Raw genomic sequence first — 20,862 nt, forward strand, 5'->3', positions numbered from 1 at the left:
TGCCCTCACAGCACACCTTAATCAGAAGCAGTATTTCAGAATTACCTTAAATAAGGTAATATACACCTAGATACAATAGTGGGCTAAAGCTCATTATTTTAAGAAGTCCCCAGGACTTCAATTTTATCAAGAATAGACATATTTCCTGAATATAATCTTAGTTATCTTCATTTATATAATCTTAGCTACCCTCATTAGCCCAACCCTGGGCTAAGAGATCAGAAATTGTGTGTGCTTTGCTCTTGACCCTAGGTAAGTCATTAACACTTGGTTACCATAGTGTCCTCTTTCCTATTGGGAAAATAGTACCTCCTCGACAGTAGAAGACCCATTATGATTAGGTAGGTGCTCTTAGAAATAAAATTGCAATATAAATGCAACGTGTCACCATCATACACATTAGAGGCCTAAGTGATTCTTTCTCATGAGCTTAAAAACTTCTTTACATTTATGGCAAAAATTTATCTTTCTAAATTCATACTTTCTTTGGCAACAACATGACAGAGGCAGGAAAGCTATATAAACAAACAAAGGTGCAGGCACCAAATAATGAAAGAGAACATATCTATACATAAAACATTATTTATACCTGTTTTCATTTTTTACATTAAAATATAAACATCCCCTTATCCAAAATAGCTGGTGAAAAAACAAAACGAAAAACAAATGAAGCCTTTAAAGATAGCTGGTGAGTTTTCAAGTGTCCTTGCTGAATACCAAACATTATGACTCAATAATAAAAAGAACCAAACTGGTAAGAGAGCTATAAAGTATCAATATACAGCAAAATCTTGATAAACCAGAATACTCCAATCTCCTGGTTAATAAACTATTTACAAGAAAACTCTTCTTGCTTTAACCATTAGTTTTAAAAAACTTTCTCAAGTTTTACTTTCTAAAGTAAAGTGAACCAGTTAACTTTCTGGTTCAGTAACTACAAAATACCAAACATCATTTTGATGATTTAGGATCATGTGGTACCTTGGGATATCTCTCAGAATATTCATAATTTCTTTTCAGTTTTGTTAGGAGCAGAAAATTGGAGGGAACTGGAGTTTCTTATATTAAATAAATCCCCAAAATCGTAAGCTTTCACTGTCTTCTTTTGCCTCATTCTCCTAAAAAGGAGAGTGTAGCAAAAAGGTTTTAGTTAAGCAGGATTTCTCATTGTAAGCATACCTATATATACTGGTTCTGGAAACAATGCAGTTTGGTGACTTTACCCCTCTGGACAATTTTTTCTGCATAATTAATATACCCAGTAACATGAATTATATGTAATGAGTCCACTTTTCTCTGGATATCAAATTTCGAACCTTATGAATTCCTTAATTGGAATCTTTCCTCAAGAAAATCACTCATGAAGATGATTTCAAAACCAGAAAGTGAAAGTGTTAGTCCCTCAGTCCTTGTCTGACTCTTTGCAACCCCATGGATTATAACCCACCAGGCTCCTCTGTCCATGGAATTCTCCAGGCAAGAAATATTGGAGTGGGTAGCCATTCCCTTCTCCAGGGGATCTTCCCGACCCAGAGATCAAACCAGGTCTCCTGCACTGCAGGCAGATTCTTTATCATCCGAGCCACCAGGGAAACCCTCAAAACCACAAGAGTTGTAGATTTTGCTAAAAGAACCAAAATATGCTTCCTCTAATAATTCACAACTGCTTAAACAATCTTTACAAAGTTATTGAAAAGCACCACTTAGATATTAGGTGCTTAACTCCTTGAAGCTATGAAATTATAAGAGGAATAATAATAAGTGCTGAGAGAAAAGTTACCTTCTGATTCTTTTAGAACAACTCAGTGTTTCTACAGGGCAGGACCCATATCACTTGGTGGCGTGTGAGATGACTTTAGGTGATTCACAACACAGAATTAAATAATGCTGAATCACAATGTGAATGTCATTCCCTTTATAATTTTCTTTTAAACTTCTGATAATTCCACAGAGAGAGCCCATTTTGGTGCTAGGTAATATCTCTCACTGCAACAAAGAAAGAGTAGGCTTCTTGGATTCAGAGCCTTGGCAGTCATTAGCATACAGTTAGAATCTAACAACATCCTGGCTTATTTTTAATTTATTTTGTAGTTCTCTTTTTTAATGGCAAACTGATGCTGGTTTTTCACTTGGAGTAGAGGTTAGTTTCTTTTTAAAATATTTTAAAATTTAAAAGATAAATATTAAGTAAATAATAGTATATGTAATACTTAAGTGATTGAAGTTTGGCAAATAATGGCTATAGCCTAATGACATATTTTTAAAAAGTGATTTCAAAAGAAGGTATAAATGCGGTCTAGGAAAGAAACATGTGTCACTGTGTTTTCAATACTTATGACGCTTCAGGGATGACCTCACCACAGCCTTCTCCTACATCAGGTGATTTCCAGAGTTAAGATTCAAGCAAAAATATAAAAGGAAAAAGAACCCACTCCACACCAATCTGGACTTCATAAACTCATGGTACAATAAATGTGCAAATGATCTAATATTTAGTAAGTCATTTGTTTTACACATAAACTTTCCAATTCATTGCAGCATCTTTTATTTGGTCTATACTAATGCCTCACAAAGGCAAACCGGGGTTGTAGAGTTCCTGCTTGGTTCTCAGAGCAAGTACCACACACACTTTTTGACTGAATTCTCCAGCCATGATTCAGAGCTGCTGGCCAAGTCTTCCAATGGCATCTGACTGTTCTTCCACTGCCATTGCCCTGTAGAGAGGTCTCCTCATCTTCTTCTGAATGATAATCATGGCCAACATTCTGTTGAGAACAGTTTGCCTACCAGGTATTGCATGCTCACAGGCATGCTAGGCTGACTTAAAAAGGACAGCTGGAGAGAAAGAAAGCGGAGCTTCTCATTTGTGGTGAACAGTTTCTTCATCACAGTGGTGGTGTCCTTCCTTTTCCTCCTTAAGGCAAGGCACTATGTCTGAAGGATGGTGTCAGACATCATAATCAGGAGCTTTGCCCTGGGCTTGCCTTAGCCAGATCTGTAGTGTAACAAATGCTCCCACAGTCACGTGAAAAAAAAGCTGCCACAGATTACGCAGTTCATAGAGATACATGTTGCATAGACAAATTAAACCAAAAGTCAAAAAAGATTTGACATTCCGCCAGCTGGTATAGTAGACAAGTAAATAACACTGTTGAAAATATAAAAATGAATGATGGTTAGGGTTACAGGAAGAAGAAATAGATGCTGCAGCTATAAACTTTAACAGGCCACAGGGTGAAATATGAGAGTGCAGTAAGGGGATTTTTCAACTACAGATAAGACAATGTAATATCTTTAAGACATTCAGCTATGAAAGCTCCACAGCTTAAGAGGGAAATAGGGGTCTCCTTTTATGTTTTTCACTTTTCAAAAGAAAAAGCGTTTTGTATCATATATAAAATAGATAACCTCCATGCAAACAAGCTAAACAAATTCCTCAAGATGACAGGCAACTAAGAAGCATTCTTAGGATCTTAAGGGTTCTTATTCCAGAAAAGTTAAAAAAAACTCATGCAAGTTATTCAGCAAAATGGGCTCATATAACCTGAATCTGTATATTAATGAAATCAACAAACATTTATTTGAGTCCCAGGAGTTAACCTAGGTGTAGGGCCCGAGAGAACACCTGAGGGAGAACTTATTCAATGGAAATTTATTTATCTACTTAGCGTTGTTCTTTAGTCTCAAGTTAACAAAGACCTCACTCAGATGGTGCTTACATTCTACTGGAAGAAGCCAGATTATAAAGTTTATATATAAGTATATATATGTATTTATATATATAAAATCAAGTAGTTATGTTTTAAAAAAGATTTTTAAAAATGGGACACAGAACGCAATGAGTGCTGATTTAGAAGATAAAGTACTCCCCTGCACCCAAACCCTGGCATTCACCTTTCCTCCTTTATTTTTCTCTACATTGCATTTATTAAAATACTTCAAAAATATGCTTATTTTATTTGTCATCTATATTCTTCCAATGAAATACAAGCCTCATGAAGGGAGAGGTTTTTAACTGCCTTGTTCACTCACTTTTCTCCATTGCCCCAGACAGTGCCTGCTATGTATATAATAAGTGCACAATAAAAATCTGTTGAATCAATGAACTGTTTTCTAGAAGATATCTAAAATTCCAAGTCTGGGATATATAGGAATTACATATGGTCAGAAAGCCTTAGGAAAGAGGTGCAGGTCTCTGTGTGAAATTATATCCAGACTTCAGAACAGGAAGAACATTAGAGTGTTTGTGACAATACAGAAAGAATGTGATGTTCTGCTTAATATGTTTAGTTCTTATACAAATCAGGACTGTGTTTGCTATCCAAGCAAAATTTAATTAGAAAATTTTATTTTATTGGAGTTTTGAATTTAAAAAGTTGAAAAAAAATAGGAGAAATTTTCTTTTGAAATAATTTTAAATGTAAGAAAAGTTGCAAAAGCTTTTCACCCCAACCAAATGTTGTCCTCATATAACCACAGTATAATCATCAAAACAGGAAATTAACATTGATTTTAATACTATTAAGTAACCTAAACACTTCACTTGAGTTTTGCCAGCTGTCCCATAAGACCCTTTTCCTGGTCCAGAATCCAATCCAGGACTCCATATTTCATTTAGCTGTCAGGTCTCCTTGAATCTTTAACAGCTCAAGTCTTTCTTTGTTTTCCATGACCTTAACAATTTAAAGAGCACTGATCAGTTATTTTGTAAAATGGCCCTTAATTTTGGTTCGCCTGATATTATCTCAAAACTGAATAGAGGATATCCAATTTTGGAAAGAAGAATACCAAAGAGGGAATGTGTGATGTGCCAAATTACTTCTTAACTTTGATCTTTTGGTAGGTGGTATCCAACAGGTTTCTCCGCTAGTTACTATTTTTCCCTTTGTAATCAGTATCCTGTGGGAGGATACTTTGAGATTATGTAGATTTCTATCCCATCATACTTCTGCCCACTAATTTTAGCATCTATTGATGATTCCTGCCTGCCATAGGTGTTTACCAAATGGTCACTTTCAATTTCCATCATTCTCTACATTTATTAACTGAAAATTCTACTATGAAGAAGAGCTAGATTACCTGGTATTTTTTTAAAAATATTTAATTTGTGGTTTTCAAAGGCTTTAAAGATAATGGTCTGTACCCCACAGATTACTTATTAATTACAAAGAGGGAAAAGATACTTTTGCAATGGAGATATCTGTTAGACATCACTTAATCGAATGATCAAATTTATTACATGCCTCTTGACTTATATAATTAGAGGTATACAGCACACTATACTACATAGTATGGTCGCTGAAATAATTAACCTGAATCTAATCAGAAGAGACATATCTAGATTATGGAGCATTCTATAATGTATTTGCCTGGACTGTTAAAAAATGTCAGGGTTATGAAAGACCAAAACAAAATAGAACAACAAAAAGGCCAGGAGATGGCATTGTAGGTTAAAAGATACAACCAAACACAATGCATAATTTGAAATCAGAGGAAAAGAGCTATAGAGACTATTTCAGAGACAACATAATCTGAATATGAATCCTATGTTAGGTAATATTGTATCAACGTTAAATTTCCTGGGTGTGATAAAGGTATCACAGCTATGTACAACAGAAAGATGTCTCTGTTCTCAAAAGACACATGCTTAAGTTTCCAGAGGTGAAGTATCTTGATGTTTGTAACTTACTTTAAAAAAAAAAACAAAAAACTGCAGGAACTTCTGCTTCTGGGAAGATGGAGTCGATGCACTTTCCTCTATTCTTCCCACTAGGTACAACTAAAAACCCTGGACATTATATATCAAACAAGTATCAGATGACTCTGGATGATAAAGAGAAGAAGGCAGACAGGCTAAGGACCTTAAGTCTCAAGGAATGACACATTGGTAAATTACCTAAGTTTGTTTGTTTTATTTTGCCTCATGTACCCCACACTTGGAGCTGAAGAATCTGACAACTAGAAAACCACTGGATGCACACCAACAAAACAAACAAAACTCAATAAAATTTTGCTTTCTCTAGCCAAAAGACCAAGAGTGATGCGATTTTCCACGACAGAAACTTGTACATAACAACTATTCTACCACAGACAAACACCACCAAAACCAAACCAAAACAAACCAAAAAAGCCAACACACACACACACACACACATACATACAAAAACTGTGACCACCCACATTCACCCCATCAAAGCCTATGTGGGGAGACTATCATGCTGTAAGGAGATGTTCTAATTCTCCAGGGCTTCAGAGAAGGCAAGTGGTAAGCCAGAACTTTGATTTCCACTGGATGGTAGGAGTCCCTCAACCCCACCCCATGGTGTATCACTGGAGACTAAGAAGGACTGCAGAAATTCACCTCCACTTGGCATTAAAAAGGCAATGGATTTCTCATCAGAAGCTATGAAGTTCAGATGAGAATGGAACAACATTTTTCAAGTGTTGAAAGAAAATTAGCTGTCAATCCAGAATCCTATATCCAACAAAAATATCCTTTAGGAATGAAGGAAAAATAAAGACATTCTCAGATGACAGAAGATGAAGAGAATTCATCACCTACAAATATACTCTAAAGGAATGGCTAAAGAAAGTTCTCTAGACAGAAAGGAAACCAAAAAAAGGGAACCTTGGAATGCTGGATAGAAAAGGAATACAGCAAAAATACATGTTAATGACTAGCTTTGCCTTTTTAAGAATTTTCTAAATTATGTTTAATGATTGAAATAAAAATTGTAACAGGTCTGATATGTTTCTAAACATATGTAGAGGAAATATTTAAGACAATTATAAATAGAGAAGGACAAAGAGATATAAAGAGTTACAATCCCTATGCTTCACCTGAACTAGTAAAATGATGACACCAGTAAACTGAGATGAGTAAGTAAAATGTAATACCTGCAGCAATATTTAAAAAGTCATACAAAGAAATACATTCAAAAACATTACAGACAAAACAAAATGGAGTTCTAAAAAAAAATGTTCAAGTAATCCACAGGAAGACACAAACAATAAAACATAAAAATGAAAAAGCTGAAAACAAAAAAATAAGATGGCAGACATAAGCCTTAACATGTTAATAGCTACACTGGATATAAATGGCTTAAGTATAGCAATTAAAAGATAGAGATTGGCAGGATGTATTAAAAAGCATAACAAACTCTATGTTATCTACCAGAAACTCACTTCAAATGATATAGGCAAGTTTAAAGTAAAAGGATGGAAAAAGATGTAGCATGCAAACACTAACCAAAGGCAAGCATGAGTGGCTATCCTACTATTAGATAAATATAAAAATACTTTGGGACTTTCCTGGTGGTCCAGACTCTGTTTCTACTGCAGGGTGCACAAGTTCCATCCCTGGTCAAGAAACTAAGAACCAGAAAGTAAAGCCAAAAAATAAAAATAAATAAGTAAAAATATTTCAAAGAAAGTAAAAATAACCAGGGACAGAGAGGGATATAATGATAAATGGATCAATCAATTAAGAAGATCCAGCAATCCTAAATGTGTATGAACTAAACAACAGAGATGTAAAAACTGATAGAACTCAAACAAGAAATATAAAAATGCACAACTATAGTTGAAAATTTCAATACTCCTCTGAGTGTGCATGCATGCTAAGTTGCTTCAGTCATGTCCAGCTCTCTGTGACCCCATGGACCCCATGGATCCCATGTAGCCCACCAGGCTCCTCTATCCATGGGATTCTCTAGGCAAAGATACTGAAATGGGTTGCCATTTCCTCCTCCAGGGGATCTTCTTGACCCAGGGATCAAATCCGCATCTCTTATGTCTCCTGCGTTGGCAGGCAGGTTCTTTACCACTGGTGCCACCTGGGAAGCCCAAAGATTGAACTAGCCAGAAAAATCAACAAAGACCTATAAAAACTGAACAACACTATCAACCAACAGAATCTAATCAACACTTACAGAATACTCACTTAACAACAACAGAATACACATTCTATTCAAGTGCCCATGGAATATATACCAAAACAAAACATATTCTGGGCCACAGAACAAACCTCAACAAATGTAAAATAACTGAAATCACACAGAATATGTTATCAAACTACAATGGAATCAAACTAGAATAATGGAAAGAAAATGAAAATATCCAAACACTTGAAAACTAAGCAAGACAATTCTAAATAATCCATAGGCCAAAGAGGAAACTGCAAGGAAAAAAATTTTAAATACACTGAATTAAATGAAAATACAACATATCAAAACATAGAATGGAACTAAAGAAGTGCTAAGAGGGAAATCTGTAATATTAAATGTACACATTACAAAAGAGAAAATTCTCAAATCAAATCATCTAAGCTCTCACCTCAAGAACCCAGGAAAAGAAGAGTCAAATAAACCCAGAGCAAACACGAGGAAAGAAACAATGGAGGTAGTACAGAAATCAATAAAATAGAAAATAGGAAAAAAAAATGAAACAAAGAATAGGCTTGGTGAGAAGATCAATGAAATTAATAAGACTGATCAAGAAGAGAGAAGATACAAATGATCAATATGAGGACTGAAATAAGAAATATCACTACATATTCTATAGACATCAAAAGAATAGTAAGGGAATACCACAACCATCCAACACACAAATTTGATAACTTAAGTGAAATGGAAAATTTCCTCCTAAAATGCAAACCATCCATTGTAAACAATTATGTGAATTGCTCTATAACTATTTAAAAAAATTGTAAGACTTATTAGGGTTTTGTTGGTGGTCCAGTGGTTAAGAATCCACCTTGCAATGCGGGGACGAAGGTTCAATCCCTGGTCCAGGAAGACCCCACATGCTGCAGAGCAACTAAGCCTATGTGCCACGACTGCTGAGCCTGCGTGCCGCAGCTACTGAAGTCTGCACACCTACAGCCTGTGCTCTGCAACAAGAGAAGCCATCACAATGAGAAGCCCGCACACCACAGTGAAGAGCAGCCCCTGCTCACCGTGACGAAAGAAAACCTGTGTGCAGCAACGAAGATGCACCACAGCCAAAAAATAAAAATAATCTTTTTTTTTTTAAGACTTACTAATAGCTGAAGTAATCAAAACTGTACGGTACTGGCAGAGGAACAGACACATAGATCAACAGAACAGAAGAGAGGATCCAGAAACAGATCCACATAAACATGCCAAACAGATTTTTTTCAATGCAAAAGCAATTCAGTAGAGGGGAAAAAAAAGGAAAAACTGATACATTAAACTTCATAAAAATTTAAAATACTTGAACTACAAAAGACTCTTAAGAGGATGAAAAGACAAGTTAAGACTGGGAGAAGATATTTGCTACATATCTGACAAAGGACTAATATCTAGAATATATAAAGAACTCTCAAACTCAATAGTAAAAGACAAACAATCCCATTAGAAAATAGGCAAAAGACATGAAAAGACACAGGTGACAAACATGAAACTATTTTCAACATCATTAGCCCCTAGGAAAATGAAAATTAAAACCACAATGAGATTATCACTACACATCTATCAGAATGGCTAAAATTAAAAAATTCAGGCAACACCAAATGCTGCCAAGGGTGCAGAGAAACTAGATCACTCCCACAATGCTGAATGTAAAATGGTACACTACTCTGGAAAACAGTTTGTTTCTTAATAATCATGCAACTACCATGACCCAGTCATTGTACTCCTGGGCACTTAGCTCTGAGAAATGAAGACTTTTTTTTCACACAAAATCCCACCCATGAAAGTTTATAGCACCTTTATTTATAATAGCCAAAAACTAGAAACAATTCAGACGTCCTTTAAATGAGTGAAAGATCAAACAAACTGTGGTACAGCCATACCATGGAGTACGATTCAGCAATAAAAAGGAACAAACCATTGACACATGCATGGATAAACTTTCAGAGAATTATGCTGAATAAAAAATGCCAACAACAAAAGGTTATATACACTACATGGTTCCATTCATATAACACATTCAAAATGAGAAAATTATATGAGAATACAGTAGTGGTTGCCAGAGATTAAAGAGGGGTTGGGGTTGAGGCAGGAGAGAACTATAAAAGGCAACATGAGGAGTCTTTATGGTAAGGACTGTTATATACTTGACAGCATCAATGTGCATTGTGATGTTGGATTATAGCTTTCCAAGGTGGTTACATTGGGGGGAAACAGATAAATGTTATTCAAGCATGCTTTACGACTCCAGGTGAGTCTCTCAAAATAAAAAGTCTAATGAGAAAAACAACTTTACACATTCACCTTATCTGCAATTTACATTATAAACAATGAGTATATACCCCATATACATAAATGCACAAAAAAGAATGAGATAAAGCAAATGTTGTGAAATGTTAACAACTGGTGATTCTAGGTGTACCAGTTTCCCAACTTTTCTGTAAGTCTAAAGGTTTTCAAAATAAAACACAGAGGGAAAAGTAGAGTATCTAGTTTCTTCAGACTTCCTCTGATTTCCTATTTTATGTTTTTGGTCATGCAATGCAGCTTGCAGCATGTTAGTGCCCAGATCAGGAATTGAGTCCATGCCCCCTGCTGTGGAAGCATGGAGTTCTAACCACTGAACTGAGAGGGAATTCCCAGATTTCCTATTGTAAATGCTCCATATCAAGATGATCTCTATCTGACTGAACCCTGTGATTCTACAAGTATCCAGAGCCTGGAGGAAAAGGCAACAAACAATGTAGTAGTGGCCTTTGAGGTCTGATCTAAAGGAGATTAAAAAATATCCTGAAATTGGAGATACAGCATATCACATGGTAAAACCTAATCACTTAATTTTTCCTATGGGGAAAAACAACATTATTATCACTCTGCTAATCATATTTGGAAAGCATTCAGTTTCAAGCCTGTCAATATGAAGGACATTTTTTTTAAATTTTCTTTTTTAAAGTATGTATCTGTTTACTTCTCAAGTTAAAAGAAGACCTGGGTGACACTGCTCTACCATGAGACCACTCTTACAACTATCAATACTTTCATCTGTTCTGAGAAAGTTAACAGAGGTATGCCTATCCTTGGCAAGAGCACTGGTTCTAAGATCACCTAGATTTCAAGTCACTGACTGACTGTAAGAACTGTCTAGGCTGCAGTAAAAAATGGTGATAATAATAGGATTAGTGCGGGGCTTTCTTTGAGGATCAAATGGCATAAGAAATGTAAAGGGCTTACCACAAAGGAAGAGCTCAACACATTTTTGCATTATTATTAGCATTTAAAATTATTTCATTAAGGTAAAACAGCTAAAAGTATATTTTATAAGGATAATCATTCATGAAACTATTTTAAAGTCATATTTACCTCACATTGTTTTAGAATATGAAATAGTGCATATAAGTTATTAAGTTATGAACTTATAGCATTATAAAAGTCATGCAAATATAGGAATTTTGCTTAGAGATAGCATGATATAGTGAAATGAATGTGACATTTAAAATCTGAAGACCCAGTTCAGTTCTGACTCTACCACTTGCCGGCTATGTGATCTCAGGATAGTATTGAAACTGCTTCAGATTTCTCTGTTTCAAAACAGTGAGGATAATATACCCTCTGTGATAGACTGTAGAGATTAAATGACAAAATCTGCACAAGAATATTTCATAAAATTAAAGTACTTGTGACATCAATGAAGACAAGCTTTCATATCTCCTGCACGAAATGTCATTCATTGTAACTCAATCTGTCAAATTTGACAGAAAAACAATTTCTAAAGCTAATATAAATGATTAAGAAAAATTAGGGGATTTAAAAAAAAATGGGGTCACTGAAACTAAAATTTCTAATATGTCTTTACATAAAAGTCAAACGCATATATTTAATATATTTCTCTAACGATCTCTTCTGAGTTTTAGGTACCCTTTTATTTGCAGTACTGAATCTAACATTTTTCTATGCAAGACAGAGAAATGTGTCACCTGTAAGTGTTAAGTCAAAAGGCCTTGCTTGCTCTAACATGTTTCAGCAAAGACACTTGAATCTGGGTAATCAGCATGGTTAACTCTCCCTTCTCTAACACATCTGTGCCTCCTCTGGTCTTGGAAATGGGAGTATGTATCTCCCTATCATTCAGGTACAAAACCTCCTCTCTCCTGAAGTCTCAGATCTACTCGGTCTTCTAATCTCAGGGAGTCTTCCTTCTCACCGTCCTTTCTTTTCCTATCCCTACTGCCATTACCTGGAGAAGGGGTAGGCTACCGACTCCAGTATTCTGGCCTGGAGAATTCCATGAACTGTATAGTCCTTGAGGTTGCAAAGAGTCGGACACAACTAAGCGACTTTCACTTTCACTGCCATTACCATAATTTAGGCTTTCATTACCTTCTGCCTCAAAACTAATACCCTTGCTTGTAGTCTCTTTGCTCTGACAATCTACACTATTCATCACTGCTAAATTAAATATCCTAAAACCATGCTTTTGCTGTTCCCTCTTCACAGACCTTATCAAAAACACAAAATCCTCAACCTGGAGTAAAAGCAGAGCCTGCAAGTTGAATAATAAGTCACCAGAATATCTAGACGTAGCCTTTACTGCCACAGGCTGATGACCAGCTGCCAATAAAGCCCCAGAACAGGAAGAGGGCTAACACTGAATTCACTGGGATCTATGTCCATTCAAAAGGGTCACAAAGCTAACAGAGGCTCAAATTGAAAAATGAGGCAAAGAACTCAGACATTATTTTATTTAAAGTGCCCAAGAAGTTAATTAGAAATGACACCTGAAATGAGCAATAATAGGAAGGTATTTCTTACAAATGAGAGAGTACATACCTGGTAAAGGCAGGCTGCTGTTCCAAGAAAAAATGCAACAATGTAATTAAAGTCCTCACCATCACTCTGCAAAAATAAAATAAAAAGTTACTCTTTCTGTGGAAGCCCATTTCCAAAAACAATCCATTGGGATAGGATATGACAACCTTTATGCACAAATGGTCAAAATTTTCAAAAGTGGCATATAAAAATACTCAAGTACTAAAAGAGAAACATAAAACACATCATAAGAACCTGGGAGTGTGAGGTAGAGGAAGACTACCAGCGTTCCTCTAGGTCTGGGCTTCTCCATCAATTATATCTTACCCAAGAGAAGATGAAAGCCAACGGAAACAAGTTTCTGTGTAACATTAAACATGTCTCTACTTTCCACTAAAGAAACCATATGAAAATATACAACACTCCAGCAGCCTATAAAGTTAGGCCTGCTTGTTAGGATTACTACTTGACTCAAATAAATACTGATAGTTTACATCTAGAATTAGCACATCAATGAACTGTCCAATGAAGTCATTTGACATGATTAAAATTTTTTTAAAAAGACAACCAAAATTGAAAAGCTACTGTCCACTAGAGTGTGCTAAATCCCAATGAGGAAATTCAGTCACATGTATTAAGTTAAAACCACTCAGAGGAAAAACAGAGATTATGCATAAGAGTATTTCTTTTTTAAAAGAAAACTAATGGAGACATGTAAAAACCTATTTTTTCCTACTTCTCTTTGGTTACTTTTAAATATCTGTATTTCTCATGCCTTTTGATGGAGTAGAACATAAAGCCCAAGCAGGAGCATCAAATTTCTTTTCTTCTAGATAGAAACATAAATTTGGCTCTTATTTTAGGGAAAAAAAAAAATCTTTCTATACAATAAAAATTTTCAGAAGACATGGGAGTGTCTCTCATGACCATAAGTACTTGAAATAACATAAAGAGAACATTCCTTTTCCATTTGCTATTGGGCAACAGAAGTGCCTGTAAGGCAGAGAGAAAATGGCTTATCCTAGTGAGAGGATCTTAAAATAGAAACCATTAATCTGTCTGGGATGGTTAGACCAGTTCTATCCCAGAGACAAGGAAGGTCAAGAAAAAGCCCTTCTACTTTAATAATTCTAAGACTTTTAAATAAGTTCTGCTTGATTGTTTTTTCTTCTGTCCTTTCAATGATCTTTTTTGATTATAAAAGTTCATGTTCATTGTAGAGAATCTGAAACAAAATGTTACAAAGAAACTCAAATAGTACATAATATCACAATTTTGGGAGAATTCTGCTAACCATTTATGTACTTCCTTCTAATCCTTTCTGTACAAAAATATATGTACATTGAAAAAAATAGAATCATACTTTTATGTACTACTTTTTAATACTTCACATTATGTCATAAAACATGTTCTCAAGATACTAAATATTTCTCAAACACTTAATTTGTAATAATTACATAACCTTTAACTGTGGGGCTATACAATAATCTCATTGTCTTAAAATCGAATATTATATTTTCCCTAAATTTACACTATCACTTTATAACTCTCTTAATTGCCTTTGGAACACTTAACAGCATGTTTCTGGAGTAGATAAGAACTGGGTTCAAATCTTTACTTATTAGCTAGCTGTATGACCATGGACTATTATTAATATTTAACTTCAATTCCCTTTTTTGAAAATAAATGTTGTAGAGATTCAATGAAATATCAATAATATTGGCAAACACAAAAAACAGTAACTGACTGTAAGTATTCAAAAACATTCACTAACTTCTCCTTCCCAGAAGTTACTATGTGCATCATTTATCAGATAATTAGGATTACGTTTCAATATTGTTTAAATCTCTAATGTACTAGCCTTGTCTTCTCAGTGAGATCCTAACCTTCCTTCAAGGCAGAAAATAAATCTTACTACTTGCAAGAAACTGTGCACAAAGTAGGAACTCAACAAATGAATGCCAAATTGAGTTGTGCTTTGGAAAATCTTTATTTCCACTTACTAAAGAGAATATCTATAAACATATTCTTCCATTCAAAAAATAGTCATTCATTAAACACTGATGGCCCAAGTACTGTGTTATGCAACCAAGGACAGAAAACAAGTCAACACAAAATGAGGAAGCTCAACTCTAATCAGGAAGGCAGAGGCTGGTAGAAAGTAACAATTTGCATCCAAAGTGGTAACTGATGGGATAGGTATATGTACAGGGTACTAAGGAAGCCTACTGGAGACACATTTAATTCTGGAGAAAAAAAGGATCAGGGAAGGTTTGTCACAGAAAGTAAAGCTTAATTTGCATCTTGAAGGATAAACCTTCAAGGTGGGACAAGGTAGGACAAGAATTCCAGGCAAACGGAGTAGCTTGTGCAGTTTTAAGAGGAGGATAGGATGACTCAAAGGTCTCCTATTTAGGCAACATTTGAATGACACCATTCACTAAGTTGGGCTTTCCTGGTGGTTCAGATGCTGCAATGTGTTTGATTCCTAGGTTGGGAAGATCCCCTGGAGGAGGGCATAGCAACCCACTCCAGTATTCTTGCCTGGAGAATCCCCATGGACAGAGGAGCCTGGCGGGCTACAGTCCATGGAATCACAAAGAGTTGGACACAACTCAGAGACTAAGCATACACAAACACTAAGTTGGGAATATAGGAGGAAAAATGGGCTTGAGAGAAGAAAAAGTGAGTTCATTCTGGACAAGGTACTTTGGAGTTGCTAGTGAGATATCCTAATAAATAAGTTTAGTAGACATTTAAGTCAGCTTCAGGGAAGAGTTTAACCTACAGATCTAGTTTAGTAGTCATATATTTAAATAGTAGTTAAATGAAATAAAGGAGTATGACAACGAAATGCAAAATATATTTCTTGACTGGCTGATAGACTGGAGAGAGGAAAAAATATAAATTAAAGGATATTTGGGGTCAAATATGAATTGTGAAATCTGAAAATAGATTTTCTTATTAGCTAATACTACATTGGTCTTCAGTTTCTTTGGTTTAATAAAGGTATTGTGATTATGCAGGAGAAAGTTCTAGTCCTAAAGACAGACATATTGAATAATTTTGGAATAAATCTGTCATAATACTGACAATTTTACTTTCCAATGATTCAGAAAAAAAAAAGAAAATAAAAAGAGAGAAAGTAAGAAAGAATGGTAGGTATGTAACAGCTCAGTTCAGTCACTCAGTCGTGTCCGAATCTTTGTAACCCCGTGGACTGCAGCATGCCAGGCTTCCCTGTCCATCAACAACTTCCGGAGCTTACTCAAACTCATGTCCATTGAGTTGGTGATGCCATCCAACCGTCTCATCCTCTGTCGTCCCCTTCTCCTCCCGCCTTCAGTGTTTCCCAGCATCAGGGTCTTTTCAAATGAGTCAGTTCTTCGCATCAGGTAGCCAAAGTATTGGAATTTCAGCTTCAGCATCAGTCCTTGCGATGAATATTCAGGACTGATTTCCTTTAGGATGGACTGGTTGGCTCTCCTTGCTGTCCAAGGGAGTCTCGAGAGTCTTCAACACCACAGTTTAAAAGCATCAATTCTTTGGTGCTCAGCTTTCTATATAGTCCAACTCTCACATCCATACACGACTACTGGGAAAACCGTAACTTTGACTAGACAGATCTTTGTTGGCAAAGTAATGTCTCTGCTTTTTAATATGCTTTTAATTATGGTCATAGCTTTTCTTCCAAGGAGCAAGCGTCTTTTTAATTTCATAGCTTTTCTTTCAAGGAGCAAGCATCTTTTAACTTCATGACTGCAGTCACCATCTGCAGTGAGCCCCCAAAAAAATTTTTGGAGCCTCCAAAAATAAAGTCTCTCATTGTTTCCATTGTTTCCCCACCGATTTGCCATGAAGTGATGGGACCAGATGCCATGATCTTAGTTTTCTGAATGCTGAGCTTTAAGCCAACTTTTTCACTCTCCTCTTTCACTTTCATCAAGAGGCTCTTTAGTCCTCCTTTGCTTTCTGCCATAAGGGTGGTGTCATCTGCATATCTGAGGTTATTGATATTTCTCCCGGCAATCCTGATTCCAGCCTGTGCTTCATCCAGCGCAGCATTTCTCATGATGTACTCTATATATAAGTTAAATAAGCAGGGTGACAATATGCAGCCTTGACATACTCCTTTCCTGATTTGGAACCAGTCTGTTGTTCCATGTCCAGTTCTAACTGTTGCTTCCTGACCTGCATACAGGTTTCTCAGGAGGCAGGTCAGGTGGCCTGGTATTCTCATCCCTTTAAGAATTTTCTACAGTTTGTTGTGATCTACACAGTCAAAGGCTTTGGCGTAGTTAATAAAGCAGAAGTAGATGTTTTTCCGGAACTCTTTTGCTTTTTCAATGATCCAGCAGATGTTGACAATTTGATCTCTGGTTCCTCTGCCTTTTCTAAAACCAGCTTGAACATCTGGAAGTTCACAGTTCATGTACTGTTGAAGCCTGGCTTGGAGGATTTTGAGCATTACTTTGCTGGTGTGCGAGATGAGGGCAATTGTGTGGTAGCTTGAACATTCTTTGGCATTGGCTTTCTTTGGGATTGGAATGAAAACTGACCTTTTCCAGTCCTGGGGCCACTGTTGAGTTTTCCAAATTTGCTGGCATACTGAGTGCAGCACTTTCACAGCATCATCTTTTAGGATTTGAAATAGCACAGCTGGAATTCCATCATCTCCACTAGCTTTGTTTGTAGTGATGCTTCCCAAGGCCCACTTGACTTTCCATTCCAGGATGTCTGGCTCTAGGTGAGTGATCACACCATCGTGGTTATCTGGGTCATGAAGATCTTTTTTGTATACTTTGTCTGTGTATTCTTGCCACCTCTTCTTAATATCTTCTGCTGGTGTTAGGTCCATAACATTTCTGTCCTTTATTGTGCCCATCTCCGCATGAAAATCTTCCCTGGTATCTCTAATTTTCTTGAAGAGATTTCTAGTCTTTCTCATTCTTTTGTTTTCCTCTATTTCTTTGCATTGATCACTTATCTCTCCTTGCTATTCTTTAGAACTCTGCATTCGAATGGGTATATCTTTCTTTTTCTCCTTTGCCTTTAGCTTCTCTTCTTTTCACAGCTATTTGTAAGGCCTCCTCAGACAACCATTTTGCCTTTTTGCATTTCTTTTTCTTGGAGATGGTCTTGATTACTGCCTCCTGTACAATGTCACGAACCTCCGTCCATAGTTCTTCAGGCACTGTCTATCAGATCTAAACCCTTGAATCTATTTGTCACTTCCACTGTATAATCGTAAGGGATTTGATTTAGGTCATACCTGAACGGTCTAGTGGTTTTCCCTACTTTCTTCAATTTAAGTCTGAATTTCGCAATAAGGAGTTCATGATCTGAGCCACAGTCAGCTCCCAGTCTTGTTTTTGCTGACTGTATAGAGCTCCTACATCTTTGGCTGCAAAGAATATAATCAATCTGATTTCTATATTGACCATCTGCTGATGTCCATGGTAGTCTTCTCTTTTGTTGTTGGAAGCACTGTTTGCTAAGACTAGTGCGTTCTCTTGTCAAAACTCTGTTGGCCTTTGCCCTGCTTCATTCTGTACTCCAAGGCCAAATTTGCCTGTTACTCCAGGTATCTCTTGACTTCCTACTTTTGCATTCCAGTCCCCTATAATGAAAAGGACATCTTTTCTGGGTGTTAGTTTCAGAAGGTCTTGTAGGTCTTCATAGAACCATTCAGCTTCTTCAGCATTTCTGGTTGGGGCATAGACTTGGATTACTGTGATATTGAATGGTTTGGTAGCTGTTAATTATATTGCTTTCTAAAACCTTTCTGTAAGTTTGAATTCTTTCAAACTAAAATGCTGTGTGGTGGGGGAAACAGGGATACAAATGAAAAGAAAAAATGCTATTCAGTCACTAACAAGAATCTCTATATACTGCTATGAAATGATTTACATAGTTAGATGAAAAAAGATTCAAATCAATATGAATAATATACTGCCATTTACAAAGGAATAATTTTAAAAGAATATATAAGTAAATATATAAATACATACATATTAACATATGTGGGCTCCCCTGGTGGCTCACTGGTAAAGAATCCGCCTGCAATGCAGGAGACCTGGGTTCGATCCCTGGGTTGGGAAGATCCCCTGGAGAAGGGAACAGCCACCCACTCCAGTATTCTGGCCTAGAGAATTCCATGGATTGTATAGTCCATGGGGTCACAAAGAGTCGGACACAACTGGGCGACTTTCACTTCATTTCACTAACATATGCACATAGTCTCTCTAGAAGGATACACCAGTGGTTGACTGTGGGGAGGAGAAATGGGAAGAGAATTGCCTATTATGAAAATTACAGGCTTTGAAATTTACCTTGTACATATTTTACTTGTGTATGCATGACTGTTGATGTCTTAGATATACATGCATTAACTTTTTTTAAAGTCATTATGATAATATCCAAGAAGATGTAGACTTAAAAGAATATAAAGCCAAGTACATGACACAAACCCTACAATTTAAAGGATAGATGGAGGAAGAAACTTACCAAATAAACTGAACAACAAGAAGAGAAAGGAAAAAAAATACAATAGGAAAAACTGTTTCATGGAAATGAAGGGATGAGATTATGTCAAGAATAAAGTAAAACATCAAACTATTAAGTGAAGTGAAGTCGCTCAGTCATGTCCGACTCTTTGCGACCCCATGGACTATGGCCTACCACGCTCCTCCATCCATGGGATTTTCCAGGGAAGAATACTGGAGTGGGGTGCCATTTCCTTCTCCAGAGGATCTTCCCAACCCAGGGATCGAACCTGAGTCTCCCGCATTGTAGGCAGACGCTTTACCGTCTGAGCCACCAGGGAAGTTTTTAACAGTGATCTATTTATTTGTTTCTAAGTTTTCTAAAATAAGCATTAGTTTTGAATTTAAACAATGAATTATTTTCAAAAGCAAGCACTGAACAACATGTGTGATGAGACAGAGAGGACACATAAAACAAGGCCTCTAGCATGGCTGCAATATCTGGTGACCCAAAGACACTGGTGAACTTAATTGTCACTGAAAGAATTATAAGGGAAGAAAGAGATCATGGTAAACCAAGAGAACAGAGGTAAGGGAATAGGGGGCACAAGTATAGTCTATGCTTTCAAAATATTAGAAGGGAACACACATCAAGAAGTTTTTTAGGGGTTTTTTTGTTTGTTTTTTTTTTTACAGATCAGCAGGCTATAACATGCCCACGAGCTTCGAGAACAGAGCCAGTAGAGAGGAAGCATATGAAAAGCAGATGAATAGCTACAGGTTGGGGAAACATGGGGCAGAGGTTTAGAGAGAGACAAAAGTGGGAGTCAGTGGGGGCAGGGTGGACAGGAGATGGGATTAAGGGTGGGCGGGGAAGAAAGGGCTGAAGTAAAGAGTCCAAATTTTTAAAAATCACATTCACCTTCAGAGGATGCTAGGGTACCAATATATTGCTTGGAAAATAACTAGTAAAGGCAAAGAATTTTTTAAAATGAGGATGTCAAGGTAAGCAGAAGCTTCCTATGATAGCCACAAAATGTGTTAGAATGATACTATTTAAATGTCTGTAATAATTGAGAAACATTCACTTTTTAAACTTCAGTGGAAAAAAGGACACAAAGTTACATAATGGTATGATATGTGTATATATATATATGGTAGGTATTAATAAAATAAGAGAAAATTGGGGGATTTTCCTTTTCTTCTTTATACTTTTCCTTCCAACTCTTTATGCACAGAACACACGAAAAATGCATTTACTTTTTTGAAGGAAGCAATCACTGCATCTTAACATAGATATAATGCTACTAAAGAAATAAAAACTTCCATTGAGCTTTAATAGGTACGTAATTTGTTTAAAAGATAGTAACAAATCTATGGGAAATAAAGAACTCCAGGAATAAAAGCAAGTTGACTTTTAGTTATAGTATCCATTACAAACAATTTTAGAATCAGAGATGTAGTAATGAAGTGATCCTCAAGCCTATGTAGTCTAAAACTTTCCTCTTGTAGAATAGAAAAATGAAATCCAACAAGGTAAAATAGCCCATCCAAGGTCACAAAGTTTGCTATTGGCAAATGTGACCCAGGTATTCTGACTTTCAGATGAGCATTTCTACTTCTGTATCGGAATACTCGTT

General features: G+C 36.2%; 1 protein-coding gene across 2 annotated transcripts in view; it reads right to left on the reverse strand.

Moving 5' to 3' along the window:
* Positions 1 to 566: 566 nt before the first annotated feature.
* SEC22A (SEC22 homolog A, vesicle trafficking protein) overlaps positions 567 to 20,862 on the reverse strand; it is a 78,137-nt gene continuing 57,841 nt past the window's right edge. For both annotated transcript variants that reach the window (XM_043874464.1, XM_043874463.1), the window contains 2 exons: positions 12,759 to 12,824; positions 567 to 3,148 (listed from right to left, as the gene is read on the reverse strand). In XM_043874464.1, coding sequence (XP_043730399.1) covers positions 2,948 to 3,148; positions 12,759 to 12,824 — 267 coding nt within the window. In that variant the 3' untranslated portion in view covers positions 567 to 2,947. The remainder of the gene's footprint in view (positions 3,149 to 12,758; positions 12,825 to 20,862) is intronic.

The sequence above is a fragment of the Cervus elaphus genome, chromosome 19 (assembly GCF_910594005.1).
Source record: "Cervus elaphus chromosome 19, mCerEla1.1, whole genome shotgun sequence".
Classification (NCBI taxonomy): domain Eukaryota; kingdom Metazoa; phylum Chordata; class Mammalia; order Artiodactyla; family Cervidae; genus Cervus; species Cervus elaphus.